Source organism: Coregonus lavaretus (genome assembly GCF_964263955.1).
Source record: "Coregonus lavaretus genome assembly, contig: HAP1_SCAFFOLD_252, whole genome shotgun sequence".
In the NCBI taxonomy this organism is placed as follows: Eukaryota; Metazoa; Chordata; class Actinopteri; order Salmoniformes; family Salmonidae; genus Coregonus; species Coregonus lavaretus.
Genome location: NW_028162386.1, coordinates 569,314 through 592,500, shown reverse-complemented (window position 1 = coordinate 592,500; position 23,187 = coordinate 569,314). Strand labels below are relative to the sequence as shown.

At 46.1% G+C, this 23,187-nt stretch overlaps 2 protein-coding genes across 4 annotated transcripts in view; one reads left to right on the top strand and one right to left on the bottom strand.

Moving 5' to 3' along the window:
• LOC311119308 (cyclin-D-binding Myb-like transcription factor 1) overlaps positions 1 to 8,117 on the top strand; it is a 32,143-nt gene extending 24,026 nt beyond the window's left edge. Inside the window, exons 14-16 of one of the 2 annotated variants that reach the window (XM_084194030.1) lie at positions 1,441 to 1,599; positions 3,788 to 4,088; positions 7,353 to 8,117. In XM_084194030.1, coding sequence (XP_084050156.1) covers positions 1,441 to 1,599; positions 3,788 to 4,088; positions 7,353 to 7,387 — 495 coding nt within the window. In that variant the 3' untranslated portion in view covers positions 7,388 to 8,117. Of the gene's footprint in view, positions 1 to 1,440; positions 1,606 to 3,787; positions 4,089 to 7,352 lie in introns of both variants that reach the window. The other variant, XM_084194029.1, reaches the window with a different exon arrangement.
• Positions 8,118 to 14,934: 6,817 nt separating this feature from the next.
• LOC311119304 (transmembrane protein 243-like) overlaps positions 14,935 to 23,187 on the bottom strand; it is a 34,337-nt gene continuing 26,084 nt past the window's right edge. For both annotated transcript variants that reach the window (XM_084194025.1, XM_084194026.1), the window contains exons 3-5: positions 19,858 to 19,908; positions 19,102 to 19,206; positions 14,935 to 15,449 (exon numbers count right to left, since the gene is read on the bottom strand). In XM_084194025.1, the coding sequence (XP_084050151.1) occupies positions 15,321 to 15,449; positions 19,102 to 19,206; positions 19,858 to 19,908 (285 nt within the window). In that variant the 3' untranslated portion in view covers positions 14,935 to 15,320. The remainder of the gene's footprint in view (positions 15,450 to 19,101; positions 19,207 to 19,857; positions 19,909 to 23,187) is intronic.

Sequence of the window (23,187 nt, the reverse complement as noted above, 5' to 3'; positions counted from 1 at the left end):
AGATAATATTAATATTAGCTGTGAGTTTAGATCTAGATAATAATAATATTAGCTGTGAGTTTAGATCTAGATAATAATAATATTAGCTGTGAGTTTAGATCTAGATAATAATAATATTAGCTGTGAGTTTAGATCTAGATAATATTAATATTAGCTGTGAGTTTAGATCTAGATAATAATAATATTAGCTGTGAGTTCAATAATATTAGCTGTGAGTTTAGATCTAGATAATAATAATATTAGCTGTGAGTTGATTAGATAATAATAATATTAGCTGTGAGTTTAGATCTAGATAATAATAATATTAGCTGTGAGTTTAGATCTAGATAATAATAATATTAGCTGTGAGTTTAGATCTAGATAATAATAATATTAGCTGTGAGTTTAGATCTAGATAATAATAATATTAGCTGTGAGTTTAGATCTAGATAATAATATTAGCTGTGAGTTTCGATCTAGATAATAATAATATTAGCTGTGAGTTTAGATCTAGATAATATTAATATTAGCTGTGAGTTTAGATCTAGATAATAATAATATTAGCTGTGAGTTTAGATCTAGATAATAATAATATTAGCTGTGAGTTTAGATCTAGATAATAATAATATTAGCTGTGAGTTTAGATCTAGATAATATTAATATTAGCTGTGAGTTTAGATCTAGATAATAATAATATTAGCTGTGAGTTTAGATCTAGATAATAATAATATTAGCTGTGAGTTTAGATCTAGATAATAATAAAATTAGCTGTGAGTTTAGATCTAGATAATAATAATATTAGCTGTGAGTTTAGATCTAGATAATAATAATATTAGCTGTGAGTTCAATAATATTAGCTGTGAGTTTAGATCTAGATAATAATAATATTAGCTGTGAGTTCAATAATATTAGCTGTGAGTTTAGATCTAGATAATAATAATATTAGCTGTGAGTTGATTAGATAATAATAATATTAGCTGTGAGTTTAGATCTAGATAATAATAATATTAGCTGTGAGTTCAATAATATTAGCTGTGAGTTTAGATCTAGATAATAATAATATTAGCTGTGAGTTGATTAGATAATAATAATATTAGCTGTGAGTTTAGATCTAGATAATAATAATATTAGCTGTGAGTTGATTAGATAATAATAATATTAGCTGTGAGTTTAGATCTAGATAATAATAATATTAGCTGTGAGTTGTTTAGATAATAATAATATTAGCTGTGAGTTTAGATCTAGATAATAATATTAGCTGTGAGTTTAGATCTAGATAATAATAATAATAATATTAGCTGTGAGTTTAGATCTAGATAATAATAATATTAGCTGTGAGTTTAGATCTAGATAATAATAATATTAGCTGTGAGTTTAGATCTAGATACAGTGTATTCCTGTTCTAATGTCAACGTTAGCATAATACTCACTATGCTATCACAACAATCACTGTGTGTGTAGTCTTTCCACCTGCACCCTACAGGGACTCCAGGGACATACTTCCTTCAGACAGCAGCCAATCAGAGCCTGCCGCTCAGCCTTTCCACCAATCCCACCGTCACACTGACGGCTAGCTCCTCCCCCTCGTCCCCAGAACACATCATCCTACACAGCCTCTCAGTGAGTGTAAGGGATGGATCGACATTTACAGAATTGGTCAACTTTCAGTGGACACCCCCATGAGTGTCTTTCAGAACCCCTCCTAAAACCCCACCTGTTTAGTTTTGGTTGTCAGTGACATTTTGTTAATTCCCCTTTCTGTTTGAGCGACAATTTTTGGTTTTCTTGCTGGGGAACGTAACAGGAAGTAATCTAATTCTGTCACTATCAATTGATTAAGCTAATCACTTTCTGTACAATAGAAGAAATTTAAACCCAGACAGCTTTTAGAGAAACACTTGTGACCTTCTTTCGTCGGGTTAAGCCACGGAAGAGTAGTGTTCACTTAGTAATATTATTATAAATAACATTCACTCCGTAATATTATTATAAATAACATTCACTCCCTTAGTAATATTATTATAAATAACATTCACTCCCTTAGTAATATTATTATAAATAACATTCACTCCCTTAGTAATATTATTATAAATAACATTCACTCCCTTAGTAATATTATTATAAATAACATTCACTCCCTTAGTAATATTATTATAAATAACATTCACTCCCTTAGTAATATTATTATAAATAACATTCACTCCCTTAGTAATATTATTATAAATAACATTCACTCCCTTAGTAATATTATTATAAATAACATTCACTCCCTTAGTAATATTATTATAAATAACATTCACTCCCTTAGTAATATTATTATAAATAACGTTCACTCCCTTAGTAATATTATTATAAATAACATTCACTCCTTTAGTAATATTATTATAAATAACATTCACTCCCTTAGTAATATTATTATAAATAACATTCACTCCCTTAGTAATATTATTATAAATAACATTCACTCCCTTAGTAATATTATTATAAATAACGTTCACTCCGTAATATTATTATAAATAACGTTCACTCCGTAATATTATTATAAATAACATTCACTCCCTTAGTAATATTATTATAAATAACATTCACTCAGTAATATTATTATAAATAACATTCACTCCCTTAGTAATATTATTATAAACTAGTCCTTAATAATATTCCCCTGGTCAACTAGTCCTTAGTAATATTCCCCTGGTCAACTAGTCCTTAATAATATTCCCCTGGTGAACTAGTCCTTAATAATATTCCCCTAGTGAACTAGTCCTTAGTTAGTAATATACCCCTGGTGAACTAGTCCTTAGTTAGTAATATACCTCTGGTGAACTAGTCCTTAGTTAGTAATATACCCCTGGTCAACTAATCCTTAGTTAGTAATATACCCCTGGTGAACTAGTCCTTAGTAATATTCCCCTGGTCAACTAATCCTTAGTTAGTAATATACCCCTGGTGAACTAGTCCTTAGTAATATACCCCTGGTGAACTAGTCCTTAGTTAGTAATATACCCCTGGTCAACTAATCCTTAGTTAGTAATATACCCCTGGTGAACTAGTCCTTAGTAATATTCCCCTGGTGAACTAGTCCTTAGTAATATACCCCTGGTGAACTAGTCCTTAGTAATATTCCCCTGGTCAACTAGTCCTTAGTAATATACCCCTGGTCAACTAGTCCTTAGTTAGTAATATACCCCTGGTCAACTAGTCCTTAGTTAGTAATATACCCCTGGTGAACTAGTCCTTAGTTAGTAATATTCCCCTGGTGAACTAGTCCTTAGTAATATACCCCTGGTCAACTAGTCCTTAGTAATATTCCCCTGGTCAACTAGTCCTTAGTAATATTCCCCTGGTCAACTAGTCCTTAGTAATATTCCCCTGGTCAACTAGTCCTTAGTTAGTAATATACCCCTGGTGAACTAGTCCTTAGTTAGTAATATACCCCTGGTCAACTAGTCCTTAGTTAGTAATATACCCCTGGTGAACTAGTCCTTAGTTAGTAATATACCCCTGGTCAACTAGTCCTTAGTAATATACCCCTGGTCAACTAGTCCTTAGTAATATTATTATAAATAACATTCACTCCCTTAGTGAACAAAAAACTAATTATTATCTTACTTTTGAAGTGCAGCAATTTATTTACTTGTCTGTGTGTGTGTGTGTGTGTCTGTGCGTGTGTGTGTGTGTGTGTGTGTGTGTGTGTGTGTCTGTGCGCGTGTGTGTGTCTGTGCGTGTGTGTGTGTGTGTGTGTGTGTGTGTGTGTGTGTGTGTGTGTGTGTGTGTGTGTGTGGTGTGTGTGTGTGTGTGTGTGTTTCAGACGGAGGGTCTTTGTTCCAGTGACAGCGTTATCATTCAGACGGTCACCTCTGACCACACCTCTCCAGAGCCTCTTTGCCAATCACAGCTGGTTGTGGAGATGCAGGGGGAGGAGCCAGAGCAGAACTTTCTGATTGGTTCCTCAGAAGGCGGAGCCACCGAGACTCAGGAGCCAATGACCGACAGCTTCACTGCCAAGGTCCTGGACTCTCCCTCTCACGAGGAGCAGGTGGTGGATTCTGGGATAGCGAAGGGGGCGGTGCTTATCGTTTCTCCGACAAATGTCAGCAGCACACTGACAGGTACACATCCTCTCATCATCCTCCTCTCTTCTCTCTCTCTCTCTCATCCTCTCATCCTCCTCCTCTCTTCTCTCTCTCATCCTCTCATCATCCTCCTCTCTTCTCTCTCACATCCTCTCATCATCCTCCTCTCTCTCTCTCTCATCCTCTCATCATCCACCTCTCTTCTCTCTTCTCTCTCTCATCCTCTCATCATCCTCCTCTCTTCTCTCTCTCTCTTTCATCCTCTCATCCTCCTCCTCTCTCTCTCTCTCTCTCATCCTCTCATCATCCACCTCTCTTCTCTCTCTCATCCTCTCATCCTCCTCTCTTCTCTCTCTCTCTCATCCTCTCATCCTCCTCCTCTCTTCTCTCTCTCTCTTTCATCCTCTCATCATCCACCTCTCTTCTCTCTCTCATCCTCTCATCATCCTCCTCTCTTCTCTCTCTCTCTCTCATCCTCTCATCATCCTCCTCTCTTCTCTCTCTCTCTCTCATCCTCTCATCATCCACCTCTCTTCTCTCTCTCTCTTTCATCCTCTCATCATCCACCTCTCTTCTCTCTCTCTCTCATCCTCTCATCATCCACCTCTCTTCTCTTCTCTCTCTCTCATCCTCTCATCATCCACCTCTCTCTCTCTCTCTCATCCTCTCATCATCCACCTCTCTTCTCCCTCTCATCCTCTCATCATCCACCTCTCTTCTCTCTCTCTCTCATCCTCTCATCCTCCTCCTCTCTTCTCTCTCTCTCATCCTCTCATCATCCACCTCTCTTCTCTCTCTCATCCTCTCATCATCCACCTCTCTTCTCTCCTCTCTCATCCTCTCATCCTCTCTTCTCTCTCTCTCTCATCCTCTCATCATCCTCCTCTCTTCTCTCTCTCTCTCATCCTCTCATCATCCTCCTCTCTTCTCTCTCTCTCTCATCCTTTCATCATCCTCCTCTCTTGTCTCTCTCTCTCTCATCCCCTCATCATCCTCCTCTCTTCTCTCTCTCTCTCTCATCCCTCATCATCCTCCTCTCTTCTCCCTCTCATCATCCTCCTCTCTTCTCTTCTCTCTCTCTCTCTCTCTCTCTCTCTCTCTCTCTCTCATCTCTCTCTCTCTCTCTCTCTCTCTCTCATCCTCTCATCATCCACCTCTTCTCTCTCTCATCCTCTCATCATCCTCCTCTCTTCTCTCTCTCTCTCTCTCTCTCCCTCTCTCTCATCCTCTCATCCTCCTCCTCTCTTCTCTCTCTCTCTCATCCTCAAATCATCCTCCTCTCTTCTCTCTCTCATCCTCTCATCCTCTCTTCTCTCTCTCATCCTCTCATCATCCTCCTCTCTTCTCTCTCTCTCTCATCTCCTCTCTCTCTCTCTCTCTCTCTCTCTCATCCTCTCATCATCCTCCTCTCTTTCTCTCTCTCTCTCAACCTCTCTTCTCTCTCTCATCCTCATCCTCTCATCATCCTCCTCTCCTCCTCTCCTCTCTCTCTCTCATCCTCTCATCCTCCTCCTCTCTTTCTCTCTCTCTCTCATCCTCTCTTCTCTCTCTCATCCTCATCCTCTCATCATCCTCCTCTCTCTCTCATCCTCTCATCATCCACCTCTCTTCTCTCTCTCTCTCATCCTCTCATCATCCTCCTCTCTTCTCTCTCTCTCATCCTCTCATCCTCTCTTCTCTCTCTCTCTCATCCTCTCATCATCCTCTTCTCTTCTCTCTCTCTCTCATCCTCTCATCATCCTCCTCTCTTCTCTCTCATCATCTCATCCTCATCCTCCTCCTCTCTTCTCTCTCTCTCTCTCTCTCTCTCTCTCCCTCTCATCCTCTCATCCTCTCTTCTCTCTCTCTCTCTCATCCTCTCATCCTCCTCCTCTCTCTCTCCTCTCTGTCTCTCTCCTCTCTCTCTCATCCTCTCATCATCCTCCTCTCTTCTCTCTCTCATCCTCTCATCATCCTCTTCTCTCTCTCTCTCTCTCATCCTCTCATCATCCTCCTCTCTTCTCTCTCTCATCATCCTCCTCTCTCTCTCTCTCATCCTCTCATCATCCACCTCTCTTCTCTCTCTCTATCATCCTCTCATCTTCCTCCTCTCTCTCTCTCTCATCCTCTCATCATCCACCTCTCTTCTCTCTCTCTCTCATCCTCTCATCATCCTCCTCTCCTCTCTTCTCTCTCTCTCTCATCCTCTCATCATCCTCCTCTCTCTCTCTCTCATCCTCTCATCATCCACCTCTCTTCTCTCTCGCTCTCATCCTCTCATCATCCACCTCTCTTCTCTCTCTCTCTCATCCTCTCATCATCCTCCTCTCTTCTCTCTCTCTCTCATCCTCTCATCATCCACCTCTCTTCTCTCTCGCTCTCATCCTCTCATCATCCACCTCTCTTCTCTCTCTCTCTCATCCTCTCATCATCCTCCTCTCTTCTCTCTCTCTCTCATCCTCTCATCATCCACCTCTCTTCTCTCTCTCTCATCCTCTCATCATCCACCTCTCTTCTCTCTCTCTCTCATCCTCTCATCATCCTCCTCTCTCTCTCTCTCTCTCATCCTCTCATCATCCACCTCTCTTCTCTCTCTCTCTCATCCTCTCATCATCCTCCTCTCTTCTCTCTCTCTCTCATCCTCTCATCATCATCCTCTCTTCTCTCTCTCTCTCTCTCTCTCTCTCTCTCTCTCTCTCTATCTCTCTCTCTGTCTCTCTCTCTTCTCTCTCTCTCCTCCTCTCTCTCTCATCCTCTCTCTCTCCTCCTCTCCTCTCTCTCTCATCCTCTCTCTCTCTCTCTCTCATCCTCTCGTCTCTCTCTCTCCTCCTCTCTTCTCTCTCTCTCTCTCCTCCTCTCCTCTCTCTCTCCTCCTCTCCTCTCTCTCATCCTCTCTCTCTCTCTCTCTCTCTCTCTCTCTCCTCTCTCTCTCTCTCTCTCTCTCTCCTCTCTCTCTCTCTCTCTCTCTCTCTCTCTCTCTCTCTCTTATCTCTCTCTCCTCCTCTCCTCTCTCTCATCCTCTCTCTCTCTCTCATCCTCTTTTCTCTCTCTCTCCTCCTCTCTTCTCTCTCTCTCTCCTCCTCTCCTCCTCTCTTCTCTCTCTCTCCTCCTCTCCCCTCTCTCTCTCTCCTCCTCTCCTCTCCTCTCTCTCTCATCCTCTCTTCTCTCTCTCTCTCCTTCTCTCTTCTCTCTCTCTCCTCCTCTCCTCTCTCTCTCTCCTCCTCTCCTCCTCTCTCCTCCTCTCCCTCCTCCTCTCTCTCTCCTCTCTCTCTCTCCTCCTCTCTCCCCTCTCATCCTCCTCTCTCTTCTTCTCTCCTTCAGATCTGATCCTAGAGAACCAGGAGGGCTCTGACTGAGATGGAACACATCATTACTGATGGAGCCAATCAAACAGCGGAGTGGACATGTCATCATTTTGGAAATTTTTTCTGATTGGCTGAGTTGGCCATTAAGCCCCTCCCCTTTAAATGCTCTCTTGGGTATGGCGGTAATTCACCTAATACTGGTATGCACACTGCCATGAAACCCCAATGAAGAAGCTCTCTTGGGTCCATTGTTCATGGGCTCCTGTGGGGGCCGGCCTGACCTTGTGTGTGTGTTGCAGAACGGCTTTTCCAAACTGTCCATTCTATGTACTTTATAAAGACTGCAGCCAGAGCCACAGATATACACTGAGTGGACAAAGCACTTCCTAATATTGAGTTGCACCCCCATGTCTCAATTGTCTCGAGGCTTAAAAATCCTTCTTTAACCTGTCTCCTCCCCTTCATCTACACTGATTTGAAGTGGATTTAACAAGTGACATCAATAAGGGATCATATCTTTCACCTGGATTCACCTGGTCAGTCTGTCATGGAAAGAGCAGGTGTTCTTAATGTTTTGTCCACTCAGTGTAGTTCTAGATTCTCTGGTAGCTCCGCCTCAGAACAGCATCCTACAGTTTCTAGGTTCCAGTGTTTCTGTTGGAACCGTTGGTCTGGTCTACTGACCACACAGAGAACAGGACAGATTCTCATTCATCTGACAGTTTTAATTATATTTGCACTTAGTTTATTTATTATGTGTAATAAAGACTCCCTCAGCTGCTACTCTGGTGTGTCTAGTGTGTTTAACAGCCTGTCGATCGTCTCTGGTGTGTCTAGTGTGTGTGTTTAACAGCCTGTCGATCGTCTCCGGTGTGTCTAGTGTGTTTAACAGCCTGTCGATCGTCTCTGGTGTGTCTAGTGTGTTTAACAGCCTGTCGATCGTCTCCGGTGTGTCTAGTGTGTGTGTTTAACAGCCTGCCGATCGTCTCTGGTGTGTCTAGTGTGTTTAACAGCCTGTCGATCGTCTCCGGTGTGTCTAGTGTGTTTAACAGCCTGTCGATCGTCTCCGGTGTGTCTAGTGTGTTTAACAGCCTGTCGATCGTCTCTGGTGTGTCTAGTGTGTTTAACAGCCTGTCGATCGTCTCCGGTGTGTCTAGTGTGTTTAACAGCCTGTCGATCGTCTCCGGTGTGTCTAGTGTGTTTAACAGCCTGTCGATCGTCTCTGGTGTGTCTAGTGTGTTTAACAGCCTGTCGATCGTCTCCGGTGTGTCTAGTGTGTTTAACAGCCTGTCGATCGTCTCCGGTGTGTCTAGTGTGTTTAACAGCCTGTCGATCGTCCAACTCTTTATCCCCGGTTATACCTGCTCCTTTGTCCTGATCTTGTTTTGATTGGACATTTTGAGACGGGTGTAGACAATTAAAAGACACGTTAGGCAGGTTTACATTGACCCGGTTTAATTCCACAAAAGCAATGTTGCAGAAAAACACATTGCGAAGTGTATCCCTACCCATGCCCGCAACGTTTAGGCCCTATCCTACCCAGGCCCAACTGCTTCTGCCAAATTTAAAGACCGAAACCAGAAATAACTTCCGCCATTAGTAAATCCATTAGCTGAGCCTCTGTCTGTCACTCGCTCCCTCACTCTGCATGCACACTGCTCATGGTGGCTCTGAGTCTGTGAATAACCATAGCAACGGCTCCACTTGGCCTGCTCTGCTCAATGAAGGGTCATGAGAGAGCAGTTAGCTGCTTTTCATCACTCTAAACTCAGACAAAACTCAAGGAACATTGATTCTTTTCTGTGAAATAATCTCTCCTGTTTTATATTTGACGAGGTTGAAGTACTTCTGACACCGTGATCTTAGTCAGTTATGACCAGTGGCGCAACATGAAATAGCAGGTGCGGTAGAGAGAGAGAGTTGAAAACAGCCGGTCTGGGACAAGGTAGCACGTCCGGTGAACAGGTCAGGGTTCCATAGCCGCAGGAGGAAGAGTGGAAACTGGAGCAGCAGCACGACCAGGTGGACTGGGGACAGCCAGGAGTCATCAGGCCAGGTAGTCCTGAGGCATGGTCCTAGGGCTCAGGTCCTCCGGGAGGGGAGGGAGAGAGACAGCCAGGAGTCATCAGGCCAGGTAGTCCTGAGGCATGGTCCTAGGGCTCAGGTCCTCCAGGAGGGGAGGGAGAGAGGACCAGGTGGACTGGGGACAGCAAGGAGTCATCAGGCCAGGTAGTCCTGAGGCATGGTCCTAGGGCTCAGGTCCTCCGGGAGGGGAGGGAGAGAGGACCAGGTGGACTGGGGACAGCCAGGAGTCATCAGGCCAGGTAGTCCTGAGGCATGGTCCTAGGGCTCAGGTCCTCCGGGAGGGGAGGGAGAGAGGGAGGGAGGGAGAGAGAATTAGAGGGAGCATCCTTAAATTCACACAGGATACCGGATAAGACAGGAGAATAACACCAGATATAACAGACTGACCCTAGCCCCCCGGCACATAGACTATTGCAGCATAGATACTGGAGGCTGAGACGAGGGGGGTCGGGAGACACTGTGGCCCCATCCGATGATACCCCCGGACAGGGCCAACCAGGCAGGATATAACCCCACCCACTTTGCTAAAGCACAGCCCCCACACCACCAGAGGGATATCAACAGACCACCAACCTACTACCCTGAGACATGGCTGAGTATAGCCCACACCACCAGAGGATGCTTCACCATCCAATTACACTGAGCAAAAATATAAACGCAACATGTAAAGTGTTGGTCCCATGTTTCATGAGATGAAATAAAAGATCCCAGAAATGTTTCATACGCACAAAAAGCTTATGCAGAAATTTGCTTCCATCCCTGTTAGTGAACCTTTCTCCTTTGTCAAGATAATCCATCCAAGTCAATAAATAATATAATACTCGTAGGAAAGGTTTTCATCTTTAGCTCACAATCTGTGGATACTGTATGATTAGAAAGGTTCAAAATGTATGTTAAACATCACAGAACAATTGAAAAATATATGGGACATGGAAACCAAACGAGGGTGGTCTACGTGATAGGTGGGATGGGCTGAGAGTGGCTGAGGGGTGGGATTAAAGAGCTTATGTTTGGTAAAGTATTATTGTTATGTGATTGCCTTATATAAAAGTACCATATATGCTAAATGTATATGTAAAATGTATATGTATGTAGCAGAAAAGCTATAAAAAAACTAAACATATATTTGTATTCCGAAGAGGGAGGGGGGGGGGTTGGTGGATGGCTTAATAAAACAATTAAACAAGATAATCCATCCACATGACAGGTGTGGCCTATCAAGAAGCTGATTAAACAGCATGATCATTACACAGGTTCACCTTGTGCTGGGGACAATAAAAGGCCACTCTAAAATGTGCAGTTTTGTCACAACACAATGCCACAGATGTCTCAAGTTGAGGGAGCGTGCAACTGGCGTGCTGACTGCAGGAATGTCCACCAAAGCTGTTGCTACCATAAGCCGCCTCCAATGTCGTTTTAGAGAATTTGGCAGTACATCCAACCGGCCTCACAACCGCAGACCACGTGTATGGCGTTGTGTGGGCGAGTGGTTTGCTGATGTCAACGTTGTGAACAGAGTGTCCAATGGTGGCGGTGGGGTTATGGTAGGGGCAGGCATGCTGGGCCCTGTGTAGCTCAGTTGGTAGAGCATGGTGCTTGCAATGCCAGGGTTGTGGGTTCGATTCCCACGGGGGGCCAGTATGAAAAAATGTTATGCACTCACTAACTGAAAGTCGCTCTGGATAAGAGCGTCTGCTAAATTACTAAAATGTAAATGTAAAATAAGCTACGAACACAATTGCATTTTATCGATGACAATTTGAATGAACAGTGACGAGATCCTGAGGCCCATTGTTGTGCCATTCATCCGCCACCATCACCTCATGTTTCAGCATCATAATGCACGGCCCCATGTCTCAAGGATCTGTACACAATTCCTGGAAGCTGAAAATGTCCCAGTTCTTCCATGGCCTGCATACTCACCAGACATGTAACCCATTGAGCATGTTTGGGATGCTCTGGATCGACGTGTACGACAGCGTGTTCCAGTTCCCGCCAATATCCAGCAACTTCACACAGCCATTGAAGAGGAGAGGGACAACATTCCACAGGCCACAGTCAACAGCCTGATCAACTCTATGCGAAGGAGATGTGTCACGCTGCATGAGGCAAATGGCGGTCACACCAGAAACTGACTGGTTTTTTTGTAAGGTATCTGTGACCAACAGATGCATATCTGTATTCCCAGTCGTGAAATCCACAGACTTCCTTATATGAACTGTAACTCAGTAAAATCTTTGTAATTGTTGCATGTTGCGTTTATTTTTGTTCAGAATATTTAAAGGAGTGCAAGTTTCACCGTGGTGATAGTTTGGTACATGAGAATGATTAGAATATCCATGCTGGTTGCCATGGGCTACCTGAGACATTCATTGTATTTATTTTTATTTAACCTTTATTTAACTTGGCAAGTCAGTTAAGAACAAATTCTTATTTACAATGACGGCCTACCCCGGCCAAACCCTCCCCTAACCCAGACGACGCTGGGCCAATTGTGCGCCGCCCTATAGGACTCCCGATCACGGCAGGTTGTGATACAGCCCGGGATCGAACCCGGGTCTGTAGTGACGCCTCTAGCACTGCGATGCAGTGCCCTTTGACCGCTGCGCCACTCCAGATGTGGGAGGGCGTACAGGCTGTCTTCAATTTATTAATGTTCAATTTGCCTAAATGGATAATGGAAACCCTTCAACCACTTCATCTTTATTCGACACTAGAGCCTAGATTCAATCAGATCAAGCATTAACCGGCAATAGCAGACACTGCATCGTGGCTGTTTTGGAGGTGTCAGCGGTGGAACGGCTGTTGGAGCCGTCAAATCGTTAAGCAGCTCTTGCGATCATTGTCATGAAAAAGCCAGGCCCCACTCTGGTTAGACGTTCAGAAAGAGAATGTGTAGGCTATATAAAAAAAAATGAATAATGAATTATTCAACTAATTAATGAGGATTTCTATCATCCTATCACGTTCCAGTGTTCAAACTTGTAAACGAGGCTTCATGGGATTTCTGTTAGTGTGAGTCGTGCAGCCAACTGCAGTGGGGAAAAAAAGTATTTAGTCAGCCACCAATTGTGCAAGTTCTCCCACTTAAAAAGATTAATCATTAATAATTTTCATCATAGGTACACGTCAACTATGACAGACAAAATGAGGAAAAAACATCCAGAAAATCTGACGTTTGGCAACTCGAACCTTCTGCTCCCTCCACAGATTTTCTATGGGATTAAGGTCTGGAGACTGGCTAGGCCACTCCAGGACCTTAATGTGCTTCTTCTTGAGCCACTCCTTTGTTGCCTTGGCCGTGTGTTTTGGGTCATTGTCATGCTGGAATACCCATCCACAACCCATTTTCAATACCCAGTCACCCAAGATTTGACGGTACATGGGCCCCGTCCATCGTCCCGTGTACCTATGATGAAAATTACAGGCCTCTCTCATCTTTTTAAGTGGGAGAACCTGCACAATTGGTGGCTGACTAAATACTTATTTTCCCCACTGTATAACGCCTGGAGCCATTTGTGCGTTTGACAGCACTAACGCAGTTCCACCGCCAAAAACAACCACTAGGCCGATGTCAGCTAAAGCGGATCTGATTGAATCAAGCACGTAGTTTTTCTGAAAAGTTGTATTTTTATTTTGTGTGACATTACATCCAGCTGATTTTAATCGATGGCAGTTGAATGGAAACGCACCACAGCAGGCCATTGGTGCATCTATTTTCTATGCAAACGCTCTAAATGTCAACAACAACAAAAAATGACTGGACAATTGAATGGGAACGTAGCTACGGTAACCTGATGGAACGAAGCTACTGTAACCTGATTGGACGTAGCTAAGGTAACCTGGTTGGTATCAGATCTTCCTGACCACCTCCGGAGGTTAGGTTTAGGGTTAGGGGTTAGGGTTAGGGTATCAGATCTTCCTGTCCACCTCCGGAGGTTAGGGTTAGGGTTAGGGTATCAGATCTTCCTGACCACCTCCGGAGGTTAGGGTTAGGGTTAGGGTTAGGGTTAGGGTATCAGATCTTCCTGACCACCTCCGGAGGTTAGGGTTAGGGTATCAGATCTTCCTGTCCACCTCCGGAGGTTAGGGTTAGGGTTAGGGTTAGGGTATCAGATCTTCCTGTCCACCTCCGGAGGTTAGGGTTAGGGTATCAGATCTTCCTGTCCACCTCCGGAGGTAGGGTTAGGGTTAGGGTTAGGGTATCAGATCTTCCTGTCCACCTCCGGAGGTTAGGGTTAGGGTATCAGATCTTCCTGTCCACCTCCGGAGGTCGTCAGGCCACACAGCTGGGTTAGGGTTAGGGTTAGGGTTAGGGTATCAGATCTTCCTGACCACCTCCTGAGGTTAGGGTTAGGGTTAGGGTTAGGGTATCAGATCTTCCTGACCACCTCCGGAGGTAGGGTTAGGGTTAGGGTATCAGATCTTCCTGACCACCTCCGGAGGTTAGGGTTAGGGTATCAGATCTTCCTGACCACCTCCCGAGGTTAGGGTTAGGGTTAGGGTATCAGATCTTCCTGTCCACCTCCGGAGGTAGGGTTAGGGTTAGGGTTAGGGTATCAGATCTTCCTGACCACCTCCGGAGGTTAGGGTTAGGGTATCAGATCTTCCTGTCCACCTCCGGAGGTTAGGGTTAGGGTATCAGATCTTCCTGTCCACCTCCGGAGGTTAGGGTTAGGGTTAGGGTTAGGGTATCAGATCTTCCTGACCACCTCCGGAGGTCATCAGGCCACACAGCTGTGTTTACACACGCAGCCCAATTCTGATCTTTTTTCACACTCATTTGTCTTTTGACCAATCAGATCAGCTCTTTCGCCAATAACTGGGTAAAAGATCAGAATTAGGCTGACTGTAAACGCAGCCAAAGTGTCTTAAAATAAATAATCTCTGTCAAATAATTTGCACACAAGGAGGGATCAGGAAATGTGGTGGCAATGCAGAGACAGTGGATGGACAAGAGACATCTCAATACCACGTGGAGACATATTTCTGATAAGAGACAGCTCAATACCATGTGGAGACATATTTCTGATAAGAGACATCTCAATACCATGTGGAGACATATTTCTGATAAGAGACATCTCAATACCATGTGTTGACATATTTCTGATAAGAGACATCTCAATACCATGTGGAGACATATTTCTGATAAGAGACATCTCAATACCATGTGGAGACATATTTCTGACAAGAGACATCTCAATACCATGTGGAGACATATTTCTGATAAGAGACATCTCAATACCATGTGTAAACATATTTCTGACAAGAGACATCTCAATACCATGTGTAAACATATTTCTGACAAGAGACATCTCAATACCATGTGTAAACATATTTCTGACAAGAGACATCTCAATACCATGTGTAAACATATTTCTGACAAGAGACATCTCAATACCATGTGGAGACATATTTCTGACAAGAGACATCTCAATACCATGTGTAGACATATCTGGAAATGTGGGACATTCAGAATGTGGCCAAGATCAAGACACAGGATGCATGAAACGCCAGGTATAAACAAGGTTTATGACAGAGGTGCAGGACAACAACTCACAGGCCAGACAGGACAGGATTATTTATTGCATAAAATATTAAATAAAAAAGAAACAAATTGTCTGAACCATCCTAAGGTCTTTGCTGTGCAGAGCTGAGTGGTCAGATGATCTGTGCAGCGCCTTTGATTGGTGGAGTAGAAACAGTCACTTGACTACGATTGGTGGACAGTCACTAGTCTGGAAACCGTCTGTCCTTTTTGTGCTTGTGTGGAATGTGCCCCCCCCCCCCACCCAATAACTGGTCCTGGGCAGGTCAACCATCCTCCTGGTCCTCCTGGTCCCACTAGTCCAGTCAGTGACCATGTGTGGCAGTGAGGGTGACTAAGGCATGTCCAGTCTCACGTCCCTCTGCCCACGTCGTGGAAGTACAGGTTGGCACAGAGACACAGCAGCATGATAGAGGCCAGCATGTAGTATATTAACTTCCTGAACTTGGGCTCCAAGTCCCCCTGCCGGTACCAGACAATCTACAGGAGGAAGAGAGAGAGAGATTCAGCCTCACGCCTGCCGGTACCTAACCCAAGTCCCCCTGCCTATACCTAACCCAAGTCCCCCTGCCTGTACCTAACCCAAGTCCCCCTGCCGGTACCAGACAATCTACAGGAGGAAGAGAGAGAGATTCAGCCTCACCCCTGCCTGTACCTAACCCAAGTCTCCCTGCCGGTACCAGACAATCTACAGGAGGAAGAGAGAGAGATTCAGCCTCACGCCTGCCGGTACCTAACCCAAGTCCCCCTGCCTGTACCTAACCCAAGTCCCCCTGCCGGTACCAGACAATCTACAGGAGGAAGAGAGAGAGATTCAGCCTCACGCCTGCCGGTACCTAACCCAAGTCCCCCTGCCTGTACCTAACCCAAGTCCCCCTGCCTGTACCTAACCCAAGTCCCCCTGCCTGTACCTAACCCAAGTCCCCCTGCCGGTACCTAACCCAAGTCCCCCTGCCGGTACCAGACAATCTACAGGAGGAAGAGAGAGAGAGATTCAGCCTCACGCCTGCCGGTACCTAACCCAAGTCCCCCTGCCTGTACCTAACCCAAGTCCCCCTGCCTGTACCTAACCCAAGTCCCCCTGCCGGTACCTAACCCAAGTCCCCCTGCCGGTACCTAACCCAAGTCCCCCTGCCGGTACCAGACAATCTACAGGAGGAAGAGAGAGAGAGATTCAGCCTCACCCCTGCCTGTACCTAACCCAAGTCCCCCTGCCGGTACCAGACAATCTACAGGAGGGAGAGAGAGAGAGATTCAGCCTCACCCCTGCCTGTACCTAACCCAAGTCTCCCTGCCTGTACCTAACCCAAGTCCCCCTGCCGGTACCAGACAATCTACAGGAGGAAGAGAGAGAGAGATTCAGCCTCACGCCTGCCTGTACCTAACCCAAGTCCCCCTGCCTGTACCTAACCCAAGTCCCCTTGCCGGTACCTAACCCAAGTCCCCCTGCCGGTACCAGACAATCTACAGGAGGAAGAGAGAGAGAGATTCAGCCTCACCCCTGCCTGTACCTAACCCAAGTCCCCCTGCCGGTACCTAACCCAAGTCCCCTGGCCTGTACCTAACCCAAGTCCCCCTGCCGGTACCTAACCCAAGTCCCCCTGCCGGTACCAGACAATCTACAGGAGGAAGAGAGAGAGAGATTCAGCCTCACGCCTGCCGGTACCTAACCCAAGTCCCCCTGCCGGTACCAGACAATCTACAGGAGGAAGAGAGAGAGAGATTCAGCCTCACCCCTACCTGTACCTAACCCAAGTCCCCCTGCCTGTACCTAACCCAAGTCTCCCTGCCGGTACCTAACCCAAGTCCCCCTGCCGGTAACTAACCCAAGTCCCCCTGCCTGTACCTAACCCAAGTCCCCCTGCCTGTACCTAACCCAAGTCCCCCTGCCGGTAACTAACCCAAGTCCCCCTGCCGGTACCTAACCCAAGTCCCCCTGCCGGTACCAGACAATCTACAGGAGGAAGAGAGAGAGAGATTCAGCCTCACCCCTGCCGATACCTAACCCAAGTCCCACTAACGGTACCTAACCCAAGTCTCCCTGCCTGTACCTAACCCAAGTCCCCCAGCCTGTACCTAACCCAAGTCTCCATGCCTGTACCTAACCCAAGTCTCCCTGCCTGTACCTAACCCAAGTCTCCCTGCCTGTACCTAACCCAAGTCTCCCTGCCTGTACCTAGCCCAAGTCTCCCTGCCTGTACCTAACCCAAGTCTCCCTGCCTGTACCTAACCCAAGTCTCCCTGCCTGTACCTAACCCAAGTCCCCCTGCCTGTACCTAACCCAAGTCTCCATGCCTGTACCTAACCCAAGTCTCCCTGCCTGTACCTAACCCAAGTCTCCCTGCCTGTACCTAACCCAAGTCTCCCTGCCTGTACCTAGCCCAAGTCCCCCTGCCTGTACCTAACCCAAGTCCCCCTGCCTGTACCTAACCCAAGTCCCATTGCCTGTACCTAACCCAAGTCCCCCTGCCTGTACCTAACCCAAGTCCCCCTGCCATTACCTAACCCAAGTCCCCCTGCCATTACCTAACCCAAGTCTCCCTGCCATTACCTAACCCAAGTCTCCGTGCCATTACCTGACCCAAGTCCCCCTTCCTGTACCTAACTCAAGTCTCCCTGCCGGTACCTTACCCAAGTCTCCCTGCCTGTACCTAACCCAAGTCTCCCTGCCTGTACCTAACCCAAGTCCCCCTGCCTGTACCTAACCCAAGTCTCCCTGCCTGTACCTAACCCAAGTCTCCCTGCCTGTACCTAACCCAAGTCTCCCTGCCTGTACCTAACCCAAGTCTCCCTGCCTGTACCTAACCCAAGTGCCCCTGCCTGTACCTAACCCAAGTCTCCCTGCCTGTACCTAACCCAAGTCCCCCTGCCTGTACCTTACCCAAGTCTCCCTGCCTGTACCTAACCCAAGTCTCCCTGCCTGTACCTAACCCAAGTCCCCCTGCCATTACCTAACCCAAGTCTCCCTGCCATTACCTAACCCAAGTCTCCCTGCCATTACCTAACCCAAGTCCCCCTGCCTGTACCTAACCCAAGTCCCCCTGCCGGTACCTAACCCAAGTCCCCCTGCCTGTACCTAACCCAAGTCCCCCTGCCGGTAACTAACCCAAGTCCCCCTGCCGGTACCTAACCCAAGTCCCCCTGCCGGTACCAGACAATCTACAGGAGGAAGAGAGAGAGAGATTCAGCCTCACCCCTGCCGATACCTAACCCAAGTCCCACTAACGGTACCTAACCCAAGTCTCCCTGCCTGTACCTAACCCAAGTCCCCCTGCCTGTACCTAACCCAAGTCTCCATGCCTGTACCTAACCCAAGTCTCCCTGCCTGTACCTAACCCAAGTCTCCCTGCCTGTACCTAACCCAAGTCTCCCTGCCTGTACCTAGCCCAAGTCCCCCTGCCTGTACCTAACCCAAGTCCCCCTGCCTGTACCTAACCCAAGTCCCATTGCCTGTACCTAACCCAAGTCCCCCTGCCTGTACCTAACCCAAGTCCCCCTGCCTGTACCTAACCCAAGTCCCCCTGCCGGTACCTAACCCAAGTCCCCCTGCCTGTACCTAACCCAAGTCTTCCTGCCTGTACCTAACCCAAGTCCCCCTGCCTGTACCGAACCCAAGTCTCCCTGCCTGTACCTAACCCAAGTCCCCCTGCCATTACCTAACCCAAGTCTCTCTGCCATTACCTAACCCAAGTCTTCCTGCCATTACCTAACCCAAGTCCCCCTGCCATTACCTAACCCAAGTCCCCCTGCCGGTACCTAACCCAAGTCTCCCTGCCGGTACCTAACCCAAGTCCCCCTGCCATTACCTAACCCAAGTCCCCCTGCCATTACCTAACCCAAGTCCCCCTGCCATTACCTAACCCAAGTCCCCCTGCCGGTACCTAACCCTAACCCAAGTCCCCCTGCCATTACCTAACCCAAGTCTCCCTGTCATTACCTAACCCAAGTCCCCCTGCCATTACCTAACCCAAGTCCCCCTGCCATTACCTAACCCAAGTCCCCCTGCCGGTACCTAACCCAAGTCCCCCTGCCGGTACCTAACCCTAACCCAAGTCCCCCTGCTGGTACCAGAAGATCAAGAGGAGGGAGAGATTTAGCCTCTTCAGACCCAAAGAAAGCAGTGTGTTCTCACCAGCACCATGGCCGAGCCGCAGGTCAGCAGGATACAGAAAGCCAAGAAGACGTTGAGCGGCCAGGGAGGCAACGAGGGGAACAGGAATGAACTGATCACTGTTACCTAGGGAACACAATCACATATCAACCAAACACCACCTAACTGATCACTGTTACCTAGGGAACACAATCACATATCAACCAAACACCACCTAACTGATCACTGTTACCTAGGGAACACAATCACATATCAACCAAACACCACCTAACTGATCACTGTTACCTAGGGAACACAATCACATATCAACCAAACACCACCTAACTGATCACTGTTACCTAGGGAACACAATCACATATCAACCAAACACCACCTAACTGATCACTGTTACCTAGGGAACACAATCACATATCAACCAAACACCACCTAACTGATCACTGTTACCTAGGGAACACAATCACTTAACAACCAAACACCACCTAACTGATCACTGTTACCTAGGGAACACAATCATATATCAACCAAACACCACCTAACTGATCACTGTTACCTAGGGAACACAATCATATATCAACCAAACACCACCTAACTGATCACTGTTACCTAGGGAACACAATCATATATCAACCAAACACCACCTTACTGATCACTGTTACCTAGGGAACACAATCACTTATCAACCAAACACCACCTAACTGATCACTGTTACCTAGGGAACACATCTCAATGTCATCCATTTTAAATTCAGGCTGTAACAAAAAGTCCAGGGTTACTTACTAGAACTAGCAGGGATATCAGTCCTCCGACCAGCAGGTTAATGGCTCTGTCCTGCAGGGACAAGAGGAGATTACATGAGACAAGCCAATAACACACACTGTGGCGGTCATGACATTTTGTCAGCTGGTTAGTCATGCAAACGACTGCCGGTCTCACGGTAATTGACCGTTAATTAACATAAACACGTTTAGCATCTCCAGGCTGATTGGAACATCTACATTTAGAAAAGTCTAATAAATCAATTTAATATACACAGTCACAATAAATCCATTATTTATTTTAGGCAGGTCTAAAGAAACATTATGATATGAAGAAAAGGTATTTCAGAAGAACAGAATATGAGTTGGCCTACTGTATGTTATCTGGCTGTGCTCCATGCCATAGGCTGTAGGCTTGTTCATTTAGCAGACAAGATACGCTCATAAGTCCTGTGTCATTATTTTACATGATATGATTTTATAGTAAGAAGAATATAATTGAACTTAGCTGAATAAAATAGAAAATGATATTTTTCCCATCCCGGAGCGAGAGCCACATATAAAGTGTTGAGTGTAAAAGTGTTCACTTGAAACAGGTCCTATACCCTAGATGTAGAGTTATTTGGCAACTGTAGTTTTGAATGATACAAACCTTAGAATGTCTTAGAAATAAAAGACAGATGGGCTGCATGAAGCGACTACAGGCCACTGATGATTTGAGAAGCTTCCGCTCTGTTCCTTGCCTCAGGCTGCACAGCTGTTCTCTCATCAAGTCATCATATTTTCACCCATCAGACTATTCTCAATTTAATCTTGTCTTTACTAATACAGTGCATTCGGAAAGTATTCAGAACACTTGACTTTTTCCACATTTTGTTACGTTACAGCCTTATTCTAAAATTGATTAAATTGTTTTTTCCCCCTCAATCAAATCTCCACACAATACCCCATGATGACAAAGTGAAAATACACGTTTTTAGACATTTTTGCAAAAAAAAAAAAAAAAATCCCCAGAAATAAGACATTTACATAAGTATTCAGACCTTTTACTCAGTACTTTGTTGAAGCACCTTTGGCAGAGATTACAGCCTCAAGTCTTCTTGGGTATGAAGCTACAAGCTTGGCACACCTGTATTTGGAGAGTTTCTCCCATTCTTCTCTGCAGATCCTCTCAAGCTCTGTCAGGTTGGATTGGGAGCGTCGCTGCACAGCTATTTTCAGGTCTCTCCAGAGATGTTTGATCGGGTTCAAGTCAGGGCTCTGGCTGGGCCACTCAAGGACATTCAGAGACTTGTCCCGAAGCCACTTCTGCATTGTCTTGGCTGTGTGCTTAGGGTCGTTGTCCTGTTGGAAGGTGAACCTTCACCCCAGTCTGAGGTCCTGAGCGCTCTGGAGCAGGTTTTCATCAAGGATCTCTCTGTATTTTGCGCCGTTCATCTTTCCCTCGATCCTGACTAGTCACCCAGTCCCTTCAGCTGAGAAACATCCCCACAGCATGATGCTGCCACCACAATGCTTCACCGTAGGGATGGTGCCAGGTTTCCTCCAGATGTGACGTGTGGCATTCAGGCCAGAGAGTTCAATCTTGGTTTCATCAGACAAGAGAATCTTGTTTCTCACGGTCTGAGAGTCTTTAGGTGCCTTTTGGCAAACTCCAAGCGGGCTGTCATGTGCCTTTTACTGAGGAGTGGCTTCCGTCTGGCCACTCTACCATAAAGGCCTGATTGGTGGAGTGCTGCTGAGATAGTTGTTCTTCTGGAAGGTTCTCCCATCTCCACAGAGTAACTCTGGAGCTCTGTCAGAGTGACCATCGGGTTCTTGGTCACCTCCCTGACCAAGACCCTTCTCCCCCGATTGCTCAGTTTAGCCGGGCGGCCAGCTCTAGGAAGAGTCTGGGTGGTTCCAAACTTCTTCTATTTAAGAATGATGGAGGCCACTGTGTTCTTGGGGACCTTCAATGCTGCAGACATTTTTTGGTACCCTTCCCCAGATCTGTGCCTCGGCACAATCCTGTCTTGGAGCTCTACGGACAATTCCTTCGACCTCAAGACTTGGTTTTTGCTCAGACATGCACTGTCAACTGTGGGACCTTATATAGACAGGTGTGTGCCTTTCCAAATCATGTCCAATCAATTGAATTTACCACAGGTGGACTCCAATCAAGTTGTAGAAACATCTCAAGGATGATCAATGGAAACAAGATGCAACTGAGCTCAATTTCGAGTCTCATAGCAAAGGGTCTGAATACTTATGTAAATACGTTTTTTATTTTTTTATTTTTTTATTAAAATTAATGTAATCGCTTTTAGAATAAGGCTGTAACGTAAAAATATGTGGAAAAAGTCAAGGGGTCTGAATACTTTCCGAATGAACTGTATGTAAAATTAGTTCAGATTTAGAATGGCCCATTTTCCAATGGGCAGAAACAGGGGAAGGGGGAAAGATATGTAATCCGTATCCACTCTAATAGTGAATGGAGAACGCTTTCCCACCCGTTTGTTTTTCACTCATGCTGGGTCGGCTACTCCGGTTATTTCACTGCACACATCAACCACTGCTTGAGGAGCATGCAGCCTCTCGCTGCGCGACAGGTGATATTCCGTCCAAACTCTGTATGCCATGGGCTCTCCAACCCTGTCCCTCCAGCTACCCAGTACTCTGTATGCCATGGGCTCTCCAACCCTGTCCCTCCAGATACCCTGTACTCTGTATGCCATGGGCTCTCCAACCCTGTTCCTGTAGCTACCCAGTACTCTGTATGCCATGGGCTCTCCAACCCTGTTCCTGTAGCTACCCAGTACTCTGTATGCCATGGGCTCTCCAACCCTGTTCCTCCAGCTACCCAGTACTCTGTATGCCATGGGCTCTCCAACCCTGTCCCTCCAGTTACCCAGTACTCTGTATGCCATGGGCTCTCCAACCCTGTTCCTCCAGCTACCCAGTACTCTGTATGCCATGGGCTCTCCAACCCTGTTCCCCCAGTACTCTGTATGCCATGGGCTCTCCAACCCTGTTCCTCCAGCTACCCAGTACTCTGTATGCCATGGGCTCTCCAACCCTGTTCCCCCAGCTACCCAGTACTCTGTATGCCATGGGCTCTCCAACCCTGTTCCTGTATCTACCCAGTACTCTGTATGCCATGGGCTCTCCAACCCTGTTCCTCCAGATACCCAGTACTCTGTATGCCAGGGTTCTTCAATTCCAGTCCTGGAGGGCCGAAACACTTCTGTTTTTTATTTCTACCTGGTAGTTAATTGCACTCACCTGGTGTCCCAGGTCTGAATTAGCCCCTGATTAGAAGGAGAGGATGAAAAACAGAGGTGTTTCGGCCCTCCAGGACCGGAATTGAAGA